Genomic DNA, 27,431 nt, shown 5'->3' on the forward strand with positions numbered 1-27,431 from the left:
AGCCTCATTGTTCTGCTGGTGTCATTTTGTAAGGGAGAGATCAGAATTAGAGTTTTCTAATGTGAGCCTTTAGGTTTTAGTAACAATGGGTTTTTTTGTTCTTTTTCTGTTAGTTCTGTTGGCTTCCAGATATTTCAGGTTATGTGTGAAGGTGGATCTGAAAGCAGTGATTAAAAAGATCTTTCTCTGAGTTAAAGCCAGTTTATAAACTATTATAAGGGTATTTGTGCAATTGCAAATGTTCATCTCATTGCTATCTGCAATCTAGTGAACGTATCATGGGCTTAAACAAAAGGTTTCAACATTTAATGTACACTAGCAGTCGTAATCAAGCATAAGAAAAGTGATGTGTATGGATATAATGTCTAATGTAATTCATGAGTACCAAAGCCATGATCTTTGAATTGGTTGATTATGTGCACTGTTTTAAATTGCAATGCTCTTCCAAAGGCTTGCTGTTTTTACCTAATCTTTGACTGTATTAGGCAGATCGTTGAATTCCTGGACCCAAGGGAATGAGATTCTTGCTAGCATCATTTGAAGCAAGGACTGAATAAAAACAGTGTCAATCCCAGATGCTTGTTTAGCCTTGGCCAGTCTGGTCCCTGAGAAGAGCTGCTGTTTGGTCCCTGCAGTTACATATGTGTATACGTGTGATGTGTGAGGGTATAAATACAAGGGTGGGTGGGTGAGTTGCTGGTGACTCTTCTGCCCTTTGGAACTAAAGGAGTTTGCCTCTAGGTATATTTAGTGGTTGGAGGCAGAGGAAGGAGCGTGTAAACCAAATCGTCTTAATTTTCAGTTCCCAACAAGGGGAAGATGGTAACTGGTTGTGCTGACAGCGCCCTGATGGAGACCAGTCCCGTACAAGGTTGGAGCATGACTTCACATTTGGACCAGTGAAATACAATTTACTCCCCCACACTGTTGCTCCAGTGTTCAGCATTACGTGGTCCTTCTCCAACTCTTGGTTTCGAGTTAGTTGATAAACTTTCTATATGGTAAATTTAGTTAAATTATTGTTTACCCTTTTTCTGGAACACTTATAAGCATGGTGAATAGCACATTTATTTAGGCTTCTCTGAAAACTACTCTTCCTTGTGACAACTAACAACTTCCAATCAGTTGAGCAATTATTAATACACAAAGACAAGTTCCTTCTTGTCCCATGTCACGTTAAAGTCTTGAAGAGCTCCTGGTAAGAGATCTCCCCGTGTCCCTCTTGGAAGTGTAGGTGTTCTGTCAACCAGGTCATCCTTCCCCATATGCTTCTTGGTTGCTTAGGTGGGGGCAAAAGAAAAAGATACTTACAAAGCATGATTTCATTTTTCATTGTATTTATCTAGCTGTCGTCTGACTTGTGTTTCTCATAACTTCAACCAATTTTTTTTGGTATAAAGTTAAAAATACTCTGTAGTTACCTTGATGTTTCTTTAGAGCCCTTTAAAAACCAAACACAAAAGTAACTAGTTTTTTTTAACTGCCTTTATATTCTTTCCAGACAGAAAAAGTGTCCTTACTTCAGTTATTTATTGCGTTTTTTTTTTTTTTTTTTTTTTTCTGTAAGTATGGCTTAAGCAATTATTATGAAAAATTTGGACATGTAGAATGTTAATCTGGAATCATGGGACTTGAAGGAATTCCTTTTCTGTGGCTTTTGAGTAAACATTTGGGATTAACTCAAGATTTAATGCATAAAAATAGGTCTTTCACTTGCTTAGAAAACAGTGTATAACACTAGCTTCTGAATAGCCTTCACCTTGATTTTTCTTTTAATTTATTGTAACAGTGGGAGCAATTAATGTTTTTGCTGCCAAAATAAAAGAGTTGGAAAAGATGGGGGGGGAAAGGAGGAGGAAGTTGCATATTCAATACCAAATCAACTTGGGGGGTTATTTTAGGAAGCATCATTACATTTAAAAACCGTACTCTTGAAAACTTATCTAGCATTCTTCTTCCAAGTGACTTACAGGGTAAAATGGCACTGTTTGCTGTAGTAGATAATGAAATCACAAGTGGTTGCCTTATGTTATCAGTGACAATTTCAAGGTTTGTGATACTAACATTTAGACTGATCGGTGTGGTGCCGTGTAAATTGGAGCATGTGTATGATGCAACAGCATGGCTTGAATAGATGCTTCTGTTCTCTTGTCTTGAATCTGTTGGATGTCTCGTAATAAGTTCACTGTTAACAGTCCTTTCAAAATCTCTAGTGGAATACTTGGAGGCAGATGTTTCACAAACAAAATTGCATGGTTTTGCAGTAGACTTACATGTTGGCTCTATCAACTCTAAAAGACTTAGTAATTATAATGTCTACTTGTTTATTGTAAAACTAGAGGCACTGTTTGTTTCTTTACAGTAGCTCCTTTATGGTCCTAATGAATGTGAAAAGCATTTCTATTCCTTTTTTCTTGTAATCTGCAGTTTACCTTGTTTCATTTTGGTATTAGCAAGGAAAACAGTGCAGTCTTGTGCAACAGAATACGTAGAGGTATAAAAAATAATAATGTGTGTAAAAGTGCGAATAAGTATTTCATATTAGAATGGGATTAGAACGAACTTGTATAACTTTCAGTTAATGTATTTTCTTTCTTACTCGAGCTTTCAGTAAGACAAATATTCTTTGCTTCTAACAGTGCTTGCAGGTTCAGTAGGCCTAATATTAAAAATTTCTTTTGACTTTGAATGAGTGTAACTCTCTACTGCATAATCTTTTTTTTTTCCAGTTTGGGAACATATAAAAGTAGTGAGAACTTACAAGTTTACCTAGCTGTGTAAAATTGTGATTAACACTTGTGGAATGCTTAAGATATCAAATACAAATGTAATGAATCAATGCCTCTTTCTCTGTAGGGTGCTGGTCAAGACAAACTTGGAATATATGTCAAGTCTGTTGTGAAAGGAGGTGCTGCAGATGTGGTTAGTAATAATCTTAAAACATCAGAAGTTAAAAGGTAGAAAGATCCTTTGGAAATACTTCTAAATCCTTTGTTTACTAATATGTGTGAATAACTCTTAATTTAGACCATGTTAGTACAGGTGTATGAATTTTCTTCTCTCTTGAATATGTATTTAGGATGGTCGTCTGGCTGCAGGGGATCAGTTGCTCAGTGTGGATGGTCGAAGTTTGGTGGGCCTGTCCCAGGAAAGGTATGGAATGCTTTCCTTGGGTGTCTTTACATGAAGAAAATGCTGTAGTCATAATTTACCAAGAAGGACATAAGCTCTTTTTTTTGCGTGTCAGGCTTTGTCTAGGCTTTTTATAACTGCCTATGAATAACCTTAGCAACAAGTTTAACTGTTCGTGTAGTATTTTCTGTATAAGATATAGGTTATCTATGTAGGAGAGATTGTATTACAGGTTTGGGCTTTAGTTTGGAGCATAATTTATTTAGCTCTTAATTTTAAATATTATGGCTTCTGACCTTTATCTGTAGAAACTGAAAATAGTACTTGCCTGTAGGTGGTGTATGTTTAATAATTACATCTTCTAGTCATCATCTTCTAATTTTTTCAAAGTGATTTTAAATAGTAATCAGAGAGTGTTTTGTCAAACAGAAGATTACTCAAACATGAGAAGTCATGACATACCAACTGATAATAAGGAGAACTAAGTAATACAGTGCCTAATTTTATTTTATTTGCTTTGGCTTTTATTGCAGGGCAGCAGAACTTATGACTAGGACAGGTTCCGTAGTAACACTAGAAGTAGCAAAACAAGGAGCAATTTACCATGGTCTGGCAACTCTGCTTAATCAGCCATCCCCAATGATGCAAAGAGGTAAAAATGCTAATATTATTTATGTTGAAAACAGTTTTATAAGGCTTAGCATGCAGAAAATATAATTCACAGTAGCTTGCCACACATTACCAAAATATTAAATCGGAAAAGAAACATAATTTCACAGAAAAGAAGCATTTCTTTCTTATCAGAAGTTCATCTTATTTCAAGTATTGTTTGAAATTATGCAAGTCTAGTAATTAATAAATGCTTTGTATATGCACCTGTTTAAAAAAAAGCATTTAAGCACAGTTCTGGTTAAAATAAAAATTGCTTCAGACAAATGGAATATAATGAATACAAAGGGCATTAAACTTCAATGGCTTTTTTTATTCCTTATATAAAATCTTCTCTCCTCCTCTCAGAATATGACTTCCTTGTAACCACAGATTGCAACGTAATTACTAAGAGAGAAATAAATAGAAACAAAAGCCCCTAGTACATGTTTTGCCACTGAATTATTTTTCTTTAAACTAGAAATACTGAAACGTGTATTCTTAAGTTTCCATGTCTGATCATAGGTAGTTCTTGGATGTTTCTCCAATGTTAGATTTTATCATCCTACTGTAGTGAACTAACAACAGACACGTTTAAGTCTTAGGTAAAATAATGTGGTAAAGGAAATAATTTTGTAAAGGAAGACCTTTTCTACATATAGGGTAGAACTACAGTGTAGAAAAGAATGGGTTAAAAGACTAAACCCTTATTATCACAGTTTACAACACCATCCCAGATGCCATATGCCTCAGTCAGCAAGAGGCTTTTCAGTAAAGCACATTTGGCTTTTCCAGATACTGTGGTACCTTCTCAAAAGCTCTTTTGAAGCTTACAAATCAAAGGAATCCTGTGCAGTTGATACAAGAGTGGTATTGTGTATCTGAAGAAGTAAAAGTTTTAAAGTCTAGCATTTGCTTTACTGGGAACTGATTTTTAATTATAAATGCAAGGTAGCTCTGGTTTGGAAAAAAATATGCTAGATAGTAGTTAATATAAGTGAAAGGGGGAAAATACATATCCAACTGTTACAGTTTCTGACCGCCGTGGCTCAGGTAAACCCCGACCAAAGAGTGAAGGCTTTGAGCTGTATAATAACGCCACTCAGAATGGGTCACCTGAGAGCCCCCAGCTGCCATGGACTGAGTACAGTGAACCAAAGAAGCTGCCAGGGGATGATAGATTAATGAAGAATAGAGCTGATCATCGCTCCAGTCCCAATGTAGCAAGTAAGTAAGATTATCCTTCTTTTAGGGGTCGATGCCTCCACCACTATTTTAGAGGCTGTTGAATTTAAAAAAGGGGGTGATTGTTTTAAAATACCAACGTAGTAGTAACATTTGGAGCAAGCCTCTTGTTAGAACTGTTCAAAGGAAAAATCATATTTATTTTGTGAATGCTACTGCTTTACTAAATCACGTAAATTATTATTAACAGTCATGTAAATGCTGCCTTTAACTTTCCAACAGATCAGCCTCCAAGCCCTGGGGGAAAGAATGCTTATGCATCTGGAACTACCACCAAAATAACCTCAGTCTCTACTGGAAATCTTTGTACAGAGGTCAGAAGTGGCAAGCAAAATGCTTGCTATTAAACTTTCCTTAGCTATCAATAGTGCCAGTGTGCTTCAGTTAAACCAGTGTCTTAAATATTTGAACATAGTATAATGCTGATTCTAGTGACTGGGTGGGGGTTTTGCTTATTACAGCTAATGAAAGATCGAGACAGCTTTCAGTGATTTTATTAAATTTTGTTCATGAAGTTGTCCATGTGATTTCTTAGGTTTGTACAATATTGTGTACTTGTTTGCAGACCATAAAAGCGTGAGTCATAACCACAATTATATTTGATACCAGACAACCTCTTTATCTCCTGTTCCAGACAAATAATGCTGTTATGAGCCAAAAGAAAACATTTGGAGAATGCATGTTTAGAATATCATTATGTACAGATCTGTGTGATCAGAAAATTCTACCTTACGTTCTTTCAACCTTTTTCAGGAACAGACTCTGCCCCCACGACCTGAAGCTTATCCCATCCCAACACAGACCTATACTAGAGAATATTTCACATTCCCAGCTTCAAAGTCCCAGGATCGAATGGGTCCAGCTCAGAGTCAGTGGCCAAATTATGAAGAAAAACCACAGGTCCAGGCAGAAAGTAATCATTCTATCAATACTACAATGCAGGTGAGAAGTAATTTCTTTCAATACAAGAAAAAACCAGAAAGAAACTGGTTGCTTTCCACTCCCAGACTGCTGGAGACATTTTTGCAGAACAGTCAACTCTATAACCTCTGGGCTGTTGACGAGAAACTATACCATGGGAGGGGAGCAACTGTACTTTTGCCAAGATTGGCTTGGGTTCAGAAACCCTACTCTTTTTATTTTTATTTTCTTTTTTCTCCCTCTGTAGGATTTTATGTTATCATGGTCTGCAGTCTTGTTATCTGGGATGGTTTAATACCCTGTTAGAGGTAATGGGTTGTAGATGGTAGTAGGGTTTGTCCTGTAAAATGTTTTGTGGCTTTCTGAAATGCAAACTAAATATTTTGCTCTTCCAAGAAGATTTATGTGGAAAAATCTCTTGCTTGCAGAGTGCATTGTTTAAGTGACAGGGCGAAGTACTAAAAATTAAATAAAACACTACCTCGAGATCTATCCAAGGTCTTTACTGAAACACATTCCCTGCTCTCAGTTAAAAAACAACAACATGCAAATTGCATCTATTATGAAAGTGCAGATGCTTCTTGACCTGAAGTGAATTTACCCTTCCCCTGTACCTTCTATAAATTCAGAAAATAATGTTGTTCTTCTCTTTTTAAATGAGGACTTTACTCAAATCCATACAGGAAATTAAATCTAGATCTACTGAATCCACTCACTGGACCATCTTTTTCTCTAATCCACCAGAGACTTAAAAATATATAGAGAAAACTTTTTTTTTCTGTTTCTTAATTTGTGATAAAAGCAGAGCCTTACAGCAGGATCAGCATGGGTTTTTTTACTTTTGGAAAAACAGTGTCTGGTAAATTATCTTGCGATTGTGTCACAGAAGCAAAGTAAGGATTGGTTATCGATTACTCACACATGTATCAGCAAGTAAATTCAGTAAAAGGTCAATTGAATGAAAACTTCTTCTCCCCCCCCCCTCCCCCCCCCCAGTATTATAGATACCAAATCCTAATTATTGCAGCTGTTAAGAATATGGATGTTATACCCAAAGTAGGATGCTGCAAGTTAAATGACTGTGGCAAATCACTATGGAAATATTTTGCTGAATTTCTGTGCTCAACTCATTTGCATTTCATGATTTCATCTCAATCTTAGCTGCACAGCTGAATACCTATCCACTCTGTCAGTGATGGGACAGGCAGGCTGGTACCAGGGAATGGTTCCTACGCATTTGTTGTAACGGGCTGAATTGCTGCCTGCACATGCGTTTCTTCCCTACTTAAGACAAGCTTAAGTGAGTAGCTTAGACAAGGTAGTTTAACCTGGTGAGACACACCTTGTCTGTTAACGTTGTTGACAGGTACCAAATCTGAACTATGGTCTTAAGGCTGAATGCAGTGCAGAAAAGCACTTTCATACAGCAAATGTCCAGAAGCTTTAGCTTCTTACAAACACTGAAAGTGTACGCAATTTTCCTGCACCACACGATAATTCTTTGAAGTTGAAAATTAGAGGAAAATAGACTTTAAAAAAATCCTTGTAATCTTTACAGTGAGAACTGGCCTTGTAAAAAAAGTTGCTGTAAGCTACTGACTGATGTGAAATGCCTGTTTACTGTTCTGAAGGCATTAGCAAACTGTTTGGCTAGGTGCATCTGTACAGCAAATGTAACACAAATAGCTGTGTGTTCAGCTCTGCTGGACTAATAGAGCATAAAAAATACGCTTGTTCATCTCAAAGAAGGCATTCTTTAGAGGTCATAGTTAAGGTCATTGATGGAGAAAAAAAGAAAAAGATTTTGCTTTGTTAGTCTTCTCTCAGTTGTTGATAATTGGTACATTATGTTTTCAGTGCTTAGTACTTCCTAACATTAAAAGTACAAATATTTGCTTCACAAAAATCATTAACAGATTTGATAAGCCTAATTTATGGTCCAGTATTTTGTTTTCAGGAGGTTGTACAATGCAGTGAGACCTTGAGGTTGTTAAAAGACTTGCTGTTTGACATGCTAAAAAGGTGACAAAAGCGCAAACCAACACATCCATGCCCCCAGAGCAGGTAGAATGAGACCTGCCTGCCCAGATCCCGTTCCAGTGAGTGGTGCTGTAGTAACAGGAGCTTCCCGCACGCGCGGGTCATCCCGCCTGTTAACGGAGGAGGATGGGCACAGGCTGTCTTGTCTCTCCCTCTGCAGCTTTTCTGGTTGCCTTCCCAATAGGAAAAAAAGTGCAGTAAAGCCAGTTGAAGCCTGAATGGCGGAGCTGGTACGCCTGAGCTGCTCTTCCGAGTTGCCAGGACTGTCATGCTCACATGTGGGGGCGGGGGTGTCAGGGATAGCCGTGAGAAATTGTGAGCTGGGGAGGTTTTCAGCTTAGACTCCATTTTGCCTTCATCCTTCTTCCCAGTCCAGGTTTCCAGGCATTTCGGAGGTTGCAAAGTCTTCCATCACTTGAACGATCTAAAAAGACTGAGAAGAATATTTTATTGTTGATTCTGGGAAACTTGCTGGGCATGGAAATGCTTAAACTCATTAAAAGTAATTACCTTTGGCAATAAGAATGCAGTTTGTGAGCCATTTTAAAATATGTTTTAATATAGACAGACTGTGAAATACATGCCTTATTTGATTTTTTTTTTCCAGCGTGTAGCTCGTTCCCAGGAAGAACTCAGAGATAAAGTTTTCCAGCCAGAGAGGAATCGTTTGGAAGTTGTTATACGGAAGGATGTAGAGTACCTCGATCGGAAGTCAGACAGTGATCAGTGGATGAATTCATCCGTGGATTCTAGCACGTCTAGCCAAGAACACCTGAACCATTCATCCAAACCAGTCTCGCCTGGTTCCTGTTTAACTAAAAGTGGACCTGGCCGTTGGAAAACTCCAGCTACCAGCCAGCCGACTCCAGTGGCCATTTCCCAGCCCATCAGAACAGATCTTCCCCCTCCACCACCACCGCCTCCAGTGCATTATGCAGCTGAATTTGATGAACTACAAATGGATTTGCCTCTGCCTCCCCCTCCCCCTCCAAATCAGATAGGAGCACAAGCATCCTCCCAGGTCGCTGCTGCTGAGCGTAAAAAGAGAGAAGAGCATCAGAGGTGGTATGAAAAGGAAAAGGCACGTTTGGAAGAGGAGCGAGAAAGGAAACGTCGTGAGCAGGAGAGAAAACTGGGCCAAATGCGTTCTCAGCCACTAATTCCTGCTCAGCCTGTGGTTCCTCCTGTTTCTCTTCAACAAGTGAAATCAGAAAAACCTTCAACTTTGCAGAGGTCTCAAGAAACTGTCATTCGAGAGTTGCAGCCCCAACAGCAGCCTCGGACTATTGAGCGGAGAGATCTCCAGTACATTACTATCAGCAAGGAAGAACTGTCCTCTAGTGATAGCCTCTCTCCAGATCCCTGGAAACGGGATGCTAAGGAGAAGCTGGAGAAGCAGCAGCAGATGCACATTGTGGACATGCTGAGTAAAGAGATTCAGGAACTTCAGAACAAGCCCGATCGTACAGCAGAAGAAAATGACCGCCTCCGCAAACTCATGCTTGAGTGGCAGTTCCAAAAGCGACTTCAAGAGTCAAAGCAAAAGGATGAAGATGATGATGAAGAGGAGGATGATGATGTGGATACTATGCTCATCATGCAGCGACTGGAGGCAGAAAGAAGAGCAAGGGTAAAAAGGGATAATCCTTTCTAGATGAAAGTATTGTAAATCTGTATCTTGATGGGTTCTCTGGCTTTGTCTAAGTATTTTGATGTTCTTACAGAGTAAAGGAGGATGAACCTTTCTTAAATACCTTGAATTTTAAAATTGCTTATTTACAGTGGCTTGACCAGTTAAGTGATGTATTATGACAGGATTGTAGGATCCAAGTTGGCAGTCACATTTACTTTTCTGATTGTGGGGAAAGAAATTCCCTTTGGATAAAAGGATTTTGCTATGTACCTGGAGCAGGATTAGAAAGTTAAATATGGCAGGAGTTTTCTTACTGGAAGGTAAGCAAAAACATTTGAAATTATGAAAGTCTCTAGGAGAGTCGGGAACAAAAATGGTGTAATTCCTAACCCCCACCCCCAATATGTTTGCTTTTAAGAGTTCTTACAGTCTTGGACCTGAACACAGACACGGAATGCATGCTGTTTCTAGAAAACAGTGAACTGAACTGAGATTCCACCTTGCTGGTCTGCTCCAAGTAAAAGCTGGGGTATAAAGTAGCTGCTACCTCTACCACCACCTCAGTGGTGACCCCAGTAGTGCCGGGGGGAGTGAAGCGTTACGTTGAGCCGTGTGGCTTTGGTGGTTCTCTAACAACTAGTGCACCCTGTCTAGGGCTCCAGCTCATACATAACTGCGTTTTGCATGATGTCCAGCTTAATCAGTATCTGACAAGGTTTGCTTACCTTAGCTTCAGTACTGTGAAAGCTCATAATGTATGTAATGAGGTAATACAACTAAATAGTGTGATAAAGTTCTTAACGCTGCTGATGGCTGTTGCCTCTCAGAATGTGTTAAATCTATTGTTACTGAGAAACAATTTCTATAGGAAAATCTGTCTTCTCTGAATAATAGCACGGATACCAAAGTTATATACCGATAGCTGTGCTCTGACAGGCTTAAAAACTAGCTCTGTAATATGCTGGGTGTCTTGTGTCTGTTTATCTTGAAAACTGGATTTAATTCTGTGATAGGCAGTTTCTAATTCTTAATAAATGTTTGTACATGCTTATTTTGATGTTCAGAAATAGCTATTGGCTTGAGTAATATTTGAGTTAAGGATTGTTTTGGCAGCTTGATTTCCTAAACTTAACTCTTCTCATATTCACTGCAGTCTGCATTGCTTTCCTTTTTTCTTGTGGCTAACTTTATTACTGTGTAAAACAATAGATACCTCAAACTTGGAAACTGAAGAAAGGAAAAGCTAAATATATCTTTGGCAAACGGGTTATGTTAAAGCCCAGCATCGCTAACATGTAATTTGTAGCACATAGGCAGTTACCTGTGGGCATAAAAAATCCATGTAAAACTGCCATTTTAACAAACAGTGTCTTCAAAATTTTAGTGTAGCAAGGCTAAAAAAGCCATCTGTCATTTATAGAAAGCCAGTTGTGTTGCATAACGTTATATCAGCCTTCTCTTTAAGTGCTGGATTTAAAATACTGTTTGTGCATAAAGTTCTTCCAGCATTTTGGAACATTTTGAAACTAAAAAATTACAGTTGTTTTGAACTGAAGTAATGTTTGCATTTTGGTACATTACACTGTCTATACTACTAGAGATGTAATAAGTAGCATCTCTGGAGAATTACTGAGGTTTTGAATGAGTCAAACCAATACTGATAAAAACTTTGGATTAATTGATTGTTTTCATTTCTGTATTTCAGGATTATGTCAATTCAGTTCCTCGTTCTAAAGCAGCTGACTTAACAAATAAAAGAAAATGCTTTTGAAATAGCGCAAGACTAACCTATCTTTATTTTCACTGTGCATCTTTCTTTTTTTTCCCCCCTTTCTTACTACCTGCAGCAGACTGCTGTGCCAGCAATCTCTGTTCTAGATTTGGTATGTTTGTTTCCTTCTCTTCAATATCTTTTTCCCATTTCAATTCTTGATATTATTAATAACTACCCTATATGCCTTGGATGATGATTTGGCAGCTTTGGGTGTTCAAAAATTATTGTAATACAATAAGCAGTAAGTTAACTGTAAGCATGCATTTGAATGTTTCCAGATGTGGTGACTCCTTTCCCTGTGTTTCCTTCCTTTTAGATGTGTTCTGCTTGCAGGCTTGATTTGTTTGTTGTAGTGGTGGTCTAATATAAACCTGTTTATTTGATGTTTTGTGCAGTCAGGTTTATAAAAATCTTACTAATAACTTTGAATGAACAGGCTGTGTATGAAGTAAGATTTCCTCCTTTCCCTTCCCCACCCCTGCAGGTTTTGGAAGAACTCTAGCAACACCATTCCTTTCCAATTTGAAGTGAAATTGTCCTGAGAGCCTAATAATACAGCATACTGTTTCATGCTGAAACCCTGTTGTTTACAGGTGTTAAAATTTTCTCATTAAAGTAAAAATGCATTGTAAACTCAGAAATTACTTCTGAACTATGATTTCCAAGTAGGTCACGTAAACATGCAATTAAGTTACATATAATTTCAGAATACCATTCTCCGGCGTCTAAAACATGACAGCTTTCAAACTGGAGCAGCAGTTGCTGTGACTCCAGCTAATTCTGTATTTTATTGCTCTCATTGGAAATGGGTACATGGAAAAAGAGTTCTGTAGTCTTCTAGAGAAGAAATACATTCCCTTCAAAGTGTATTTCTATATAATCAGTATACCAATTTGAAAGAAAGGTAATGCTTGCAAGTCCTGTTAGTACAATTAATTTGTGCTGCTGGGAAAAACTGTAAACATGTCTGCTCAAAATACAGATTTGGGTAATTGGCGCTACTTTATTTTTAAGAAAAAAAATCGCCTTCTGAAATGCATACTTCTATCTAAAGACTTAGTAAGTGTGTCTGAAGTGTTCAGTTTTGTGTCTGTGTAGTACATGAGCATTAAGCAGTTGACAGCAGTGAAACAGGTGAAGTGTGTCAGCTTTCTGGATTAATGGAGAAGCCAGGAGTCATGGATTTTTCAGACTTGGTATCTATCAATATTTTTTCTTATTACTGCTCCAGTATTTTTTCACTTAAGCCTTGGTCCCCTGGAGCTGCAACGGGATAGATAAAGTACTTTGCCAAGCAGGCTGTAAAATTCTGGATCTTTCTGCAACAGGAGGCTGTGAATGCAGACAGTATCATCAGCTTTACAAATGGATTAGAAAGATTCATAGACATCACACCTGTAAACGGCTGCTCAGAGGATTACACCAGGCTGCACCAGCCAGCAACTCTAGCACCGTGCTGAATGCTGTGGAAGTACTAGAAGAAATGGCCAGGCTCACGTGCAGCCCTTCTTGCCATGGTCAGAGACAGAATACTGCGCTAGATGGACCCATGGCCTGAAATTTATGTTCATAAATTTAGCTTTAAAAAAAGAAAGCAAGCTAATTCTGAAATAGATGACATTGAATGCTATACCACGCAAATACCTCTTCTTCCTAATTTCATCATTTTCATACTGTTCACATGACTTTCTGGGCATAGTTGTAGCTATCCTGTGCCACTTCATGTACCCAGGCAATTACTACTTTGTTTCTAGAAAAAAAAATACACTTTTGAATGCTCAGTGCTTTTTATGTATGTCTAATATGAGCACTGGTGTGATAGCTGTACTGCTAATTATAAAGCTGATGAAAAGTGGCTAATAGTTAATGCAGGGTTTGTCAACTTGGCTAAAGTTTGTCTTTTTAAATTCCCTGGGCCACTAACAGATCTGAACCAGCTTTAGCTGGTCATAAATAAATAGGTTTAATGTAAAGTTCTTCTGGAACCTCTTTTAAAGCATTCTAAGCAGTGCTTGGAGAAATAAATTTTGTCTGGAATCTGAGACTTCCTGGATCGCTGCCAGTCCTCTGAATATTTTAATGTTTCTGATAAAGGAGCCCGATGGGCTGATCCTTACGAGGAGCAATAGCTCAGAAGAAGGGTGGCCTCTTGCCCTCCTAGGTAGGAATAGTGCTGCAAGCGCATGTTGGCAGTAGGGGGACAGTTGTGCAGCTAAGGGAACTGCTGGCACTGTGCCGTAGAGCTGGGACAAAGCAGGGGGGAAGAATTCATGCCTTGTGCTTAGCTGGTTTGCTCAGTTAGCTGGGAGATTCCTCTTCCGTGGCCCTCTGGCTGTGCAGATCAGTTGTTTCTCCCTGTTACAATATAAACGTGCTGCTTTGGAGGAACCCTGAAAGTCAGGGGGGACCTGATCGCTCGCTGCAGCCACCTGACAGGAGGCTGTAGGCAGGGGGGGTCGATCTCTTCTCCCAGGTAACAAGTGACAGGACAAGTGGAAACAGCCTCAAGTTGCACCAGGGGAGGTTTAGACTGGATATTATGAAAAATTTCTCCGCTGAAAGGGTGGTCAAGCATTGGAACAGGCTGCCCAGGGATTTGGTGGAATCACCTTCCCTGGAGTTGTTTAAAAAACACATAGATGCGGTGTTCAGGGATGAGGTTTAGTGATGGACATATGGCAGTCCTGGGTTAACAGCTGGACTTGATGATCTCAAGGGTCTTTTCCAACTTTAATGATTCTGTGATAAGTACAGTACATCGCAACTGAAGAAAAACTGGGATAGAGAAGTATCAAATCAAAATACTCAACCTGGGAATCTAATAGCTCTTGTACTTGAAATGGGACGTGAAGCTGATTTTCCTTACCGTCTTGAAATTTTGGGATGAAGTCTGAGTTGGGTGCTGCCGTATGCAATTACAAACACAAACGCCTGCAAGCGCTCTGGCGTGCCTTGCCATCCCACTGCTCCCTGCCTTGGTCTGGGAATGCTCCAAAGTAGAAACTAGGTACTAATCATAAAGAAATGAAATGTCACTCTCTTATCCCTGCTTGTGCCTTACATGCAGTTTTTTTGGCTTTTTTACTAGGTGTTATGTTTAGAATAGCCTCTGACCTGGGTACAGTTGTCTTTACATTTGTTATGGTTCAGATGTTAACAACGGTTCCCAGGTGGGCACCCTGCCAAGTTTTCCCTCCTTTCTTTAGTTAGGGTCACAAGAAATTAAAAAAGACCCAGTCCTATTTCCTCTTTATTTTAGTTTGAAATATTTCCTTAAAGTTTTAAGTGCATTTGAATAGGAATATTTGCTACTAAACAAAAAGGTGTCCATGCCGTAACTTGGGATTAGTAACTGCCACGACCAGAGTTTTTTCTCTGAATGCAACTGGGACAAAGTCAAGGAATTTTCCTATATTTTTTAACTGTGCAGTTTTTTGCCTTTTTTTTTTAAAAAAAAAAACAACCCACAACCGGAAATTACTTCTCTTCTAGAAACTCTTTCAAATTAATAGCTGTCTTTCCTTTTGACAGCAATATTATCTCCTTTGCTAAAATAATGTCTTTTTAATAACCAAGACAAGAAGAGGACTTAATCCAAGCAGGGAGCTGGTTAGCTACTTGATTCTCTGCTCTACCATGTATGCTGAGCTTGATCTCTATGTCGTTTTCAGTTAGGAGTTACAAAAGTTTTAGCCCTAAATAAGGGGAATTTGCTTGGAGGTAGCATCCTCTAGTATACGTTTGCCAAATTACTGCCTAAATGAAATTAATTTTGCTCTTAAACTTTCATGCTCAAAACCGGTAGGTTTTTAACACTTCAAATGAGAGGTGTTTTCACTGCAATTAGTCCATATAGCTGCTTGAAGATGTAGAAGGCAAATGTTTTCAAAATTACCTGTTGAACAAGGTCATAAAGATACCCATAACACAAATATGACATGAACAGCAGGGGAAAATAATTACCAGAAAATTAGTCCAAAAAACAAAATTTGTTTTTAGAATTGATTGGAAAATTCATTAGGAAACCTAATCTGCTTTAAAACACATTTCCTGTTAATTAACTGGGGGAAGAGATATCTATATGAATGTTCTCCTCACAAAGTCTGTTAAAGCTGCTTTGTATCTTAGGGGCCTTCCTCTGTAAATGAAATTAGATTGTGAAAAGAAATCCAGGAGTAGAGAAGTATCTGTGTTACATGCAGCTTATAGCAAGATCCAATGATTTACTGATTTATACCAATCAGTATAAAAGATCTTGGCAGGGGGTGGGGCAGAGTGCTGTGGTTGTCACGTTAAAACGTATGCTGCAGTAAGAAATAACACAGCACGTAGTCCAGTTAACTTGTGAATATTATTGCACCAGTGAATATTCCTGTCCATCAAGGGATTAGATACTGTTAGCTTTAGAGAGAGAATCAGGCAAAGTTTGAATTTTTGTAGCTTTTATGTGCAGCTTTTATGATAAGCATATGTAAAGTAGTATTGTGTGTTGGACATCAGTTGTTCGTGTGAGCTGTTTAATCTCATTAGTCAAAGATTTCTTTGCCTGGCACTCTGCTTTTTCCAAAACACATCTGTTGCAGATACAGTGGGAGATTTTATTTATCTCCCGAGACTATTTGCAGACTTGCTGAATGAGCCTGTTACTTTAAATGGATTGACCCTTTGACTAATGAGTCATGATTTTCCGGTGCTTAAATACTAATCCAAAATGAAAAACCAATTGGCTGCTGGAGCTGTGGACTGTTGGTTCCAGGTATTTAATTTCACTTTACTGCACCTATGAGACTACGGTTGCTGAAGCTGTCTGGAATATTGAATTGCCTCAGCCTGCTGCTAGGGGTTCATATATGACTGCAAAAAATGTCACTTGTGTGTTTTGTGTTTTGTGCTTTTATCTATGTAGTTCTGTACATTTTTTTTTTTTTTTTTTTTTTTTTTTTTTTAGGATAACCAGTGTAACCTAAGTGTACTCTTAACAGCTGGAAATTATATTGATTTGTCTGTAGCATATAGCATTTTCTACTGAATGAGTTACTTTTAGATGCAAATACTTGGGTTACTTTTTTTTTTTTTTTTTGGACACATCTTACCCAGAGGAGTAACAAAAAGATTAAAGATGTGTCTCTGTTAGTTACAGGATGAAGAACGCAGACGGCAGCAACAACTTGAAGAAATGCGCAAACGAGAAGCAGAAGACAGGGCCAGGCAGGAAGAAGAGCGCCGACAGCAAGAGGAGGAGCGGACCAGAAGAGAGGCTGAAGAAAAGGTTGTGGTCTTCTGAGTGCTGCAGGGGTTCTTACGGGCCTCTCTCCTCTTTAGGCTGGCCAGTAGCAGCTCAATGTTGGGCTTAAACACGCTATTCCTAGTGATAAGGGCCATGGCCAAAGGCTTCAGTTTATCCAATATAGAACAAGAAGTAATTCAACAAGTAGCCTGTTTGTGGTGACTGCAGTTGATCGGTATTGCAGAAACAGTAGTGTAGGCTTTAGCGGCTGAAGGTTTTTAGCAGGGGCAGGGGATGGGGTTCGGAACCTTTTCTGAAGGCTACGGCAGAAATCTGTCATCTCCTGGTTGCCTTCAGCCCCCGCGTGCCTTACCTGCCACCTTTACTGTGATGGCTGAGTTAGTGGTGTTGGGTTTTGCTGTGTCTCGGAGATGGCACATATTTTTGCAGTAATTGTTTTACAGATAAAAATATAAAATACAGTGGAGATGAGTATTCCATAGTGTCTTTTATGTTTGGACTATAGGAGGAAAGGGAATTGGTTTCCAAGAAGGAAGTAAATAATTTCAGCAGCTAAATCGCTGGGCCATCAAACAGATGGCATGGTCCTTTAGAACATGAATTTGAGAAGCTTTATTGTTCAAAAACTGGAAATCAAAGCACCTCATTTGATTCTTAGCACGTTTGTTAAGACTCTCTTCTTCCTAAAGAAAGAACAGTTATTGTTGTCCAGATTGAAGGCTTTCCTGTTGGTAACACTGACTTCAGAATGAAGAAAGCTTTTAATGTTGAGAGAAATTTCATCTTGGTAGACTGAGCAAATATATTTTAAACAAAAAAAAATAATCAAAAACTCAAAACCCTTGGATGTATTAACTTTGTTAAATTTGTTTTGTTAGGTGGTTTTCAAGCCGTGTTAGACACTTTTCTGTGAGCGGTATGGGGTGATGAGTAGGAGAAAGCTAAGCTGAGGGTGGTGATAGGTGAGGAAGGTCTATCTGGATTGAGGAAAGTACACTGTAGGAAGTTAGAAAAACAAACAAAAAACACAAAACAAAAAACTCAGCCAAGTTTTTCTTATTTTCTGGCAGTGACGCAGCCAAAGGACATTTGGATCACACACTTTAAAGGGTTTTCACTGACAGGTCTTGACTGAGACAGTTGTACACCTACCACCTCAGAGCTCAGTACCATCTGACCACTACCATGGCTTTAGAGAATAGTACAGGGAGATGAGTTTCATGACCTTGCTGTAGATGGACGAGATCAAATTTATTTATTAGTTTTTTAGGATAACTGGCTCATGGTGTGAGGAAGATAAGCAGTTAAGGTGGAATTTTTTAAACGTACGGATTAAAAACAGAAAGGATGGTGATTCAAAACGTCACATATTCCCAGCAGAAGTCATATTATGCTTAGACAAAAGTTTTTTTGTAGCATACAGTTTCCAAGTATGTTTTCATTTGTTATCAAACAAAATACTGAATAGACCCTTGTATGAATTTACAGTGTGGGTTAGACAAGGGCTGAACAGAATTAAATGCTGTTTAGTTTCAAACTAGTAAAAATCTTTTAACTCAAAAAATACAAAGAAGATATTTCATGGCCTTTTAAATGGTCAATAGACTCGTATAAATACCATTAGCATAGAGTTTTTTTGGTTTTTATAATTTTTTTTAAAACCAGTTACTTGATGTCTGTTTCAGAAAATTTCTGTTGTTTGATTTCTATGTGAAAGTAGTTTTCCTGGGATTTATACTAGAAGCTTTGTTAGGAGTCATCCATTCCAAGACTCTGTTGGTTAATTTACATTGTATAAGCATGCAGCAAAATTACAAAGTTCCTTTTTTAAGATGGTAGTTAATTTTAGTTATTTTCCTCTCCCACAGTTTCTTTACAGCTTTAGTAAACCTGCCCCTTATTAACTCTAGTTACGTTCTGAGCAATAAATGCTGGAATCACCCTTGGTTCACACAGGCAGTTGCCTTAGTTACCACAGGCAGTGGTAAATCTGGAAATAACAGCAACACTGTGTTACAGGACAACTGCCATTTTTTTCATCGTAGTAAATATTCTTTGTGTGAGTCCATATAGATGCCCTGCTTATTGCCAGAAAAGGAGACAAAAAAAAGTTGTTTGTGGTTCAGTGATGGAAAACTTAAATCTTTCTAAGATTGAAAGGTCTTGTCTTTCTGACCACTGTGTTTCTGTTTCCTCTGGACTTACAGAGGCGGCAGGAAGAGGAGTATTACAGTCGCTTAGAGGCTGAAAGGCGCAGGCAGCATGATGAAGCAGAACGAAGATTACTGGAACCTGACGAGCCTGGTCTGTACAGACCTCCACTTCCACGGGAATATGAACTCCCATCCCCAACCCCTTCATCTAACGCTCCTCCTCCCCCACCTCAGCGAAACACCTCTTACCTCAAAACACAGGTCCTCTCCCCTGACACGATTTATACTGCCAAGTTTGTTGCATACAATGATGATGATGAGGAGGAGGAGGATTCCAATCTAGCAGGTCAGGATAAGTACTCCAGCACAAGAAAATCTTATGGTGACTTCCCTCCTGCCACCCTTAAGCCACAGCAGTCCTCCCGCCAGCCTCGCCCAGTTTCAGATGGCCTCTTTCTTTCGAACTCATTCCAGTCATCTCCAGTCAATGCCAACAGTACTACTGCCAAAAAAAGCCAGCCCCCTCCCCCACAAAACAAACAGAGTATCATCCATGCCAGCAACTCTAAAGGTAGACACCATGAAATCAGTCGTCTCTACAGAACTATCCTCATGTTCTCAACTCTGGTGCTGTAGATTGAATCGCTTACTTTGTGATTTTTTTTTTTTTCTTCCCCCCCCCCCCCCCCCCCCACTTAATCGCTATTTTCACAATGGTGATCTAACTTAAATCCTGATATTAATACATGAATCCTCCAATTTTTAATTGTTTTGATCTCTCAAATTTCCTTGTTCCTTACCCAAACTCTTCAAAAGCAAAAATTCCGTCTTTCACACAATGAATCAAATTATTTTAACTGTTACTCAACCAATTCAAAGTACTGTTGGTTTTGGCTTTCACTCTATTTTTCAGTGATTTGTTTTGTATGACTGACCACTGTTTACTCAGGGCATCTGGAAGTGCACCTTTCTTAAACACAGGAAGCCTTTTCTGATGGGTTCGTGGACAGAGCTTATCTTCTGCTTTCATTGGTACCAGGGTTCTCTCTTTTACTAGTGTGTGCAAATGGCTTTAAAAATTATCTCTGTAGACATAGTTCTTAAATATACAAGCACCAAGAGATGTAGGACATGCAGTTAGTTTCATATATTAGGCAGCATTCCTGTACTTCTGGTTTGCACAAGTGCAGTTTTCTTGCAAAGAGAGACAAAAATCTACATTTCATCTTGGTGCTTTCTGCCTTACTCATTTCCTTCCCTTCTACACCCCTGTATTTCTTTGTCTCCTCATCTTGTTTCTTCTATAACTCCAAATGGGCAACCATAATGGCACTGAATTTCAAGTAGAGCTCTAGATGCTAGTAACTTCAGCACAATATTTTATCTGCAGGGTACTAGTTTAGCTATACTCATGAATTCAGAGCTAATTCAGCCCAATTATGTGTGAAGTATTTTTAGACCATTGCCATATAGGAGGAATCTTAAGTACTTTACTCTTTGAGTACGTGTCTGCGTAGATCTCACCGTTAACAGATTTGTAGTTTATTAATATAATATTTTGTCTTTAAATAACTGCATCTGCCAGCACTTCCCTTAAGTTTGTTTTCTTCAGTATTCTTCTGAAGGGAATGGTGGCCATGACATCCCCCTAGTTCATTCTTTTTACTTAACGCTGGAAGTCAACAAGTACCTGACAACCAACTCCAGCCGGTTAATCATCCTCCTAAAATGGAAAGGGTAGCAAGGCACCCGAGAGAGCGAAGGAAAGTGCTTATGCTGGCTTCCAGCCGAATGGCTAACTTGTTTACTGGATTCAAGTCTCAGTGACAAATGTGGAAGCCATCAATATGGTATATCCCTGATCACCTTTTTGGCCACCTAACAAATTGTGGAAGTAACTTATTTTCTTCTATCAGAGGTGTGGTGTGGCCTGGTGACAGAGAGCGCGTGAGCCTCAGAATAGGTTCCATCTCTCAGAAGCATTTCTAGTCCAGCTCCGGTAGTGTTATGAACCTGGTCTGGGATGTGTATGAGGCCGTACAGGTACATGATACTCTGAGCCTCCTCTCTGCATCTTTTTCAGCTGAGACTCAAGTCATCACTTTCCAGCAAGGCATCCTTTCCTTTGGAAGGCACATTAGGTTCTGCCATGGTTGGACTGCTTCCAGTACCGAAGAGAAGCTTTGCACCTTATTGTGTAGTTTTAATATTGCTGAAGGGGCAGTAGTGTAGCTCAGCTACAGGTACTGTCCAACTGATACAGTTGATGCTTGGAAGTTTCACTGTTTGGGGTCAGTACAGGACCCAGGTCGCACAAAAATGTATCAACACTGATACTGGTTTAAATGGGAAAAAAGGGAAAAAAAAACCGGGAAAAAAAAAAAACCAACCAAAAACAGAAAACAAAAACCCAACCCTCTTTATTTACCCTGGTGTTGATTGTGAGATCTCGTGGTGTAGTAGCCTCTGTGGATCCTGCAAACCTGTCTGTCACTCCTGTCTGGCTCTGTCATATGTTCCAAATCTTAAAGGAAGGTGAGGGAAGGTTTTAGCTTTTCAGTGTGTGTCTTCGTTAGGCTGAAGTATAAGTAGATAGGCTGCACACTCCCTGATAGGTGCTACCACTGCAACACAAACAATTCCATTACACCAGGCTACCATGCACGTGAGCCCACCGATAAACCCACAACCAGTGAACCCAGATCACAGTATCAGAAGGACTCTAGCTTTTGAACACCTTGTATCACAAAGAATTAATGAGTTAAAATAAGATAAAGATGGGAAAATGCAGAAAATATTCTCTTTAAACCCTGTGGCTATCTATGTTGTCAGCAGCTTGGGAATATTCTGAAACAGCGGGCTTCTGACATGAAACTTTCTTACTGTGTGTCTGTACTGAGCTTCTGTTCTTTCAAAGGACTTTCTTTTTCTAGAAGTTCTTTTTTGAAACTGACTATAACAGAGTGGAAAATGTGCCTTCCATCACAACACATAGGCTTCCGAAGGCCTTTGCTTCCCTTCCTTATCCCTTCCTTATTTGGCACTTTGAAGGCTGTACATGTAATAAATTGAGTAACTCCATCAGTTGCTAGTTGTCACCACCACACGTCCTGCCTCCCATCATCCACAATCCAGAATGCCATTTCATATGTAATTGCATTTCCCAGTCCCACTTTCTGTAATGGAAAAATGAATCTCAGGGAAGTGAAATGTCCATTGATATTTTTGTGTGTGTGCACGCTTTTTGCTGGAAAACAATCAGAAGGACAATCTACAAAGATTTCGTTAGGGTTTTGGTAACAGTTAAGGAATACTGTAGTATGATGCTTCGCCTTTAATAACCTAATTCATAAACCATACAACTAATTCTGAATACTCTTATCTCATAATTTTTAAAATAGCCATGAGAACAGGTTAACTTCACCTGATTGCTCAAGCTTCTATGAAGACTGCCTGCGTAACGTACAAAGCCGTTTGCACAAAATGCAGAATTCACTGTGCAGTTTACCATCTCCCATCTCGCTGACTCTTGTTACATTACTGTCCTTTACAGCTCTTTTCTGTTCTGAATGTTAACTCTAGTAAACCATGCTTTGCAAATTTTGCTCTCGTACCTTCTTCCACTGGGTCTCTTAAGACCGCTGGGTCTGTCAACTAAGCTAAGAAAAAAGCCAACACCCAAATCAAACCTGCTGTCCTAAAGCAGGTGGAAGTGTGAACCACGGCACGTGGATCCAGACTTTTCAAAGTCACAAAGGTAGTACTTACATGCAGGACTCATGTCTAAAAGGAAAAAATCTTCATATGCCTGGCGTACCTAGTATGATTTGGTCTGCTACAAGTTTTGGGTGAAAAAAAATTTAGCCTACAACACACTAGATAAATTTGCTTGTGCGTTCCAGCCTCATATGTCTCTTATTGAATATTTATGAGAAGTTACATATACCAGTGGAAGAAGCAAGCATACTTCCTTTTGTACTGAAGAAGGTTCACAAGACATAACATGTACGATATTAAGACCAGAACTGTCTGAAGACAAATCTGAGTATTATGCTGAAGCTTCCTGACAGTTATTAAGAAAATATGGTCTTAAATGTAGATTAAATTACTGAACTTTTTCATTGGAAAGCAAGGTTTTGTCTTGTGGCCTTTAGAAAGAATTAATATAACGTGTAAAACTTGTGTTTTATGTCAACTTAAACAAAAGGTGCAGTGTTGCAAGGTACTTGCTTGAAATTTAAATTTAAGGGCGGTGGGGAAGGGGGCATTTTCTGAGTCATATAATTTAATCAGACTGAACAGAGCTAAAACTCTGCTGAATTGCAAAGATGGTATATACTAATCGTAGCTTGCTTTTAGCCTCATAAAGAGAGCAGCTGCAGCTAACTTGCTGCCTGTGGAGCTTGTTACAGGATCATGAAGTGTGTTGCACTTTCCATCAATCTCCTTGAACAACTTCAAATGTCTTACAGTAAGCCATAATAAGATCAAGACCATGATTTGATATGTGCAGGATAATCTAATAAAATGTGTTCTGATTCAAAATCAGGAATAAAAAAAATACAGTTGTTGGAGGGGGGGAATTTATTAGTATTGGTTTTAAATACTCTACAGGTCAGATGACCTGCAGAATTTATGATTCTAGTTTGAGACTGTTCCTTGAAAGAAGCACTGCACCTTTTTGAAGAAATACAATATAAAGCTTCTGTGTTTTAACTGTGATCCTTCAACTTGCTTTTTCTTTTGCATAAGGAATAAATTCATACACTGGATCTACAGGAGCAGCTGTTGGAGCCCATGAAGTTTATCGGGATCCAAGAGACAAAAGATCTAAAAGGTGACATGCAGGCGTCTGTTAACTTTTATACACCTGACCTGGCTAACTTCTACAGTATTCTCTGTGGTTGTTGCACCTCTGTGGGGGCTATTCAGGAGTTCCGTAGTTGGCTCCAGAGCATCTTTTACTATAAAGTACAACTAAGTTCTCCACAAGTCTTTAGGTAATCTGGAGTACTGATTCACAGCAGCAAATTTTGGTGCTACAAATGAGTAAACTGAATGGTAATCGTAAACGAACAACCTAACTGGTTTAGGTGTATTTATAAATCTGAACGGTGACTCTCGAGTGGGATTCTGACTAAATTTGTAGTAAGCATAAGTAATACAGGCTGTATCTTATACGTGACTGGCAGGCTTTCCTGTGTAGCACGCTGAGGTTGTGACTGGGCTTGGCTAGGGCTCTGTAGAAGCTGTTAGCCCAGTTCCTGCATTTTAAAAATGTAGTTAATGTTTCAGTGGAGTATGCAGACCAGAGACCTCTCGGAGCTAAAAGGGAAGCCTCTTCTGATCAAGAAATTGAAATACATATTAAGGCTTTATTATATGAGAGTTAATCACATATGTGAAGTATTATTAGAGCTACAACTAGGAGTGATTTGAGATCAACACTGTGGTGGTCAGAAACACGTAATACAAAAATGGTTTGCTACAAAGGTAAGAGACAAGTGCAAGAGCTAAGGCAGTGTTTGCATTTGGAAGCTTTGCCAGTATAGAATGAAATACAGAGGTGCTGCAGCTGCTACAGCATACCTCAGTACTGTAGCTTTGTTTACCAATACATAAAAGCTTTGTATTCCAGTGCCTTTTCCTAGCCACGTGCCACTGCAGAAAGGCTTGCTAACGTAGCCATAACTGCAGTGCCGTGCTAATAAAGACAGAGCCTTGCTTTACACACTGCAGTTCACTTTGAAAGCTGGCAAGTGGTTTCCTGTGTGTTAATATGCCAGAGATGGTCATGAGCCATTAATTTGTCGAAGTGACAGCACCATGTCAGAATTAAAGGTATGGGTGGGGAACAAAACCTTGCAGAAGGCTAAATGGAGAATCTTCTGCTGTAATCAGAAAAGCTATCAGTAAATACATGTCACTAAGAAATGTTATATATAATGACGTAGATAAGAATAAAAAAGACTTTTTTTTTTTTTTCCCCTTCTAGTCAAGATACAGATTTACCTGGAGCACCCGAGAACTTGACGTTCAGGGAACGTCAGCGACTCTTTTCACAGGGTCAGGATGTATCCAATAAAGTAAAAGCTTCTAGGAAATTAATGGAACTGGAAAATGAGTTGAACACAAAATAAGATTAAAGCACCTTATCGGATGTATCTGAAGATCTCTAAATTGAGGGATGGAGAAGGGGGGGCACACTACTAATGAACAGAAAATGAATGTTTTCTGAAAGGAGTGACTTTGATTCCTCTATATCTAAGACTGTTAATTAAGATTTAGAGATGTTGCAATAGCAAGAAAACTGATTACTTTGCCAGGAGCTTGTGGTTTATACAATGAAAGCACTGTAAAATTTTAAAGATACGAATCACGTGAAGGTAACTTTTTTCCTTTCTGTTTTGAGGGTTAAGTTCTTGTCCACCAGACCAAGTAGCACTTGTCAAAGATAAGTTCTGTTTCCTGGTGTTTCACAGACACATTTTTGTTTTAGCTGCTGAGCAGAGAAAGTGAGAATAGCTTGAACTGTCTAAACTAGACTGTGCACTAGAAATTGTTATTCTTGGTTGTTTGATAAGAAGCCAATATCTGGGCCACCTTAAATAAGGCTTTATATCCAAGTTTGACATACTGTATGATGTTCATAGAATGATCAGCCTGTCGTTACAGATCTTACCATTACTTAGTACTGGAATAACACACATTCTGTAGGTAGAACCTTGAAATAAAAACGTTTCTAGTCCTACAGATCTGTTGGGTCTAAAGTGGTTGCCTAAGAGTTTATCTGTAGTTATGGCAAAGTCTGTGTGTTGATGCATCCCCCACTATACGTTCTTCAGACTTCGAAAAATTGGAAGGTAAAACCTTTGGATAACTGTTATATTAAAAATTACAGAAGCAATAGGTAGTAGGCTACACTAGTGGCCCTTCATCAGCTAGAACCAAAATGTTAGCAGTGCGTTAAAGGTGAGGAGTAATGTTTCCAGTTCCACGGTGAGCAGAACAGATACGTATGTTTTCTGAGAAAGGTAGATTAGAAGTTATTAGGCAATTAGGCATGGAGAAGTATTGATAAGCCTGCTATTATCAGTTCAGCAATATCTTTCTTGGGTTTTTTTCTACGGAGAACTGGTATGTTAGAGGAAAAAGTCTGAAGTGTGAGGCATCCAATACAGTACTGCTGGCTGGGAGTGGGAATGTTAGTAAAGTCGTTAACAGAGCTGGTGTGCTGGCAACAAACCATCTCTGCTTGTGCTGAGGAAGCAGTGCTAGCAGCTTTTCTTTAGTCTAGCTGGCTTTACTGACATCCTGTTAATGTTGTACTGAAAATCTTTTTGGCAGTTCAAGCTATTTTTTCACACTGTAATAGCCTTATTTAATTTTAAATTGTTAATCTTTTTCCTCCCACTATTTCTTCAGCTATGCGTATGTGGCTGATGATGCTGGGAATAAGGACCTCATCAGAGTTTTTCTCATTGTGTGATGTTAAGACAATATATATTGTGATTCCGAACAAATTTTCTATATGACAAAGCCCTTTACTGGCTTTAGATGATTTTTTTTCCCCTGTATCATATTGTTCTCTTATAAATATATATTTAGGGAATTGTGCACACTTCCAAATACAAAGGGGTAGACTTTCACTGCCTTAGGAAAGAAATCACTTTTAATAAGAGTTGTATGATAAATAAATGCAAGTTAATGAAAATTGGAGTGTAAATATTTTTTACGTATTTCAGGTTTCTTATTTGAAAGTGTGCTTTTACCGTTTCACCTGTTAAATATGAAGTAGAAGATTAAACTGGTTCAAAGTGTTAATGAAGGATCTGCATGCTTGCTATGTCTGTTAATCAGGAAAAGCAAGCCTCTCCCAATTTATCTTGAGAACACTAGCAGCCTTACAGTGATAAATTTTTCTTAAGGAAAAAAACACCTTACGCTGTGGCTGAATTACTGTTGCTGCTGGAATCTGAAAAAGGCTTAGCAAAAAAATACCTATAACCTTCAGTTGAGTGGATTTGGCCTCTATTGGGCATTCGGGTCAAGTGTGAATATGTGTAAAAGTGCTTTTCATATTTGTCTGTGCATTATTATGAAAAACATCAAAACTGCTGTAGTTTCCCATTTCTACTGTATTTCACTTGCAACCTATTTTTAATAAAGTTTGTATTGTATTTAACTTTGCATTAAATGTGTTTTGTACTGTCCCTTATTTGATTCTGCATTCATAACAGCATTATCATAAACCAGAGGGGCTCTTGTTAATATGTTTTGCCTTGCCTGTCCTTTTACAAGCAAAGTCAGTGTATCTCATAATGAATAGATGAAAACCTCAAATTAATTTTACATGAAAATTCAACAAAGGAGGCTGTTTCTCATTGATCAGAGGGGAGAATTTCTTGACCTAATGCTCTTCAGTTTCTGTAGCAGTGACCTGAAAGAGGTAGTGATTTTTACAGCTTAAGCAGCAACTTCTGAAATAGTAAATATTGGTGGCATCAGTTATGCAGGCTGGTGTTACCGTATTTGTATCCTTCTCAAGTGCAAAGTTGAACCTGGAATGTGGCTTCTTTTGGAAGAGTAAACAGTATTACAACCAGAGCCTCCATTGTTATTGCTGTGGTTAAAAAG

At 38.8% G+C, this 27,431-nt stretch overlaps 1 protein-coding gene across 27 annotated transcripts in view; it reads left to right on the forward strand.

Annotated features, from left to right (window-relative positions):
- The window catches only part of AFDN (afadin, adherens junction formation factor), a 131,497-nt gene extending 104,490 nt beyond the window's left edge, over positions 1-27,007 (forward strand). For 6 of the 27 annotated variants that reach the window (XM_055809981.1, XM_055809982.1, XM_055809983.1 and 3 more), the window contains 11 exons: positions 2,857-2,922; positions 3,080-3,153; positions 3,666-3,784; positions 4,813-5,007; positions 5,248-5,339; positions 5,779-5,967; positions 8,594-9,616; positions 16,528-16,662; positions 18,849-19,140; positions 23,547-23,631; positions 24,790-27,007. In XM_055809981.1, coding sequence (XP_055665956.1) covers positions 2,857-2,922; positions 3,080-3,153; positions 3,666-3,784; positions 4,813-5,007; positions 5,248-5,339; positions 5,779-5,967; positions 8,594-9,616; positions 16,528-16,662; positions 18,849-19,140; positions 23,547-23,631; positions 24,790-24,934 — 2,415 coding nt within the window. In that variant the 3' untranslated portion in view covers positions 24,935-27,007. Of the gene's footprint in view, positions 1-2,856; positions 2,923-3,079; positions 3,154-3,665; positions 3,785-4,812; positions 5,008-5,247; positions 5,340-5,778; positions 5,968-8,593; positions 9,617-11,466; positions 11,503-16,527; positions 16,663-18,848; positions 19,366-23,546; positions 23,632-24,789 lie in introns of those variants that run through there. The other 21 variants (XM_055809971.1, XM_055809974.1, XM_055809972.1 and 18 more) reach the window with 13 other exon arrangements.
- The last annotated feature ends 424 nt before the right edge of the window (positions 27,008-27,431 follow it).

This window comes from Falco peregrinus, chromosome 7 (assembly GCF_023634155.1).
Source record: "Falco peregrinus isolate bFalPer1 chromosome 7, bFalPer1.pri, whole genome shotgun sequence".
NCBI classification, from domain to species: domain Eukaryota; kingdom Metazoa; phylum Chordata; class Aves; order Falconiformes; family Falconidae; genus Falco; species Falco peregrinus.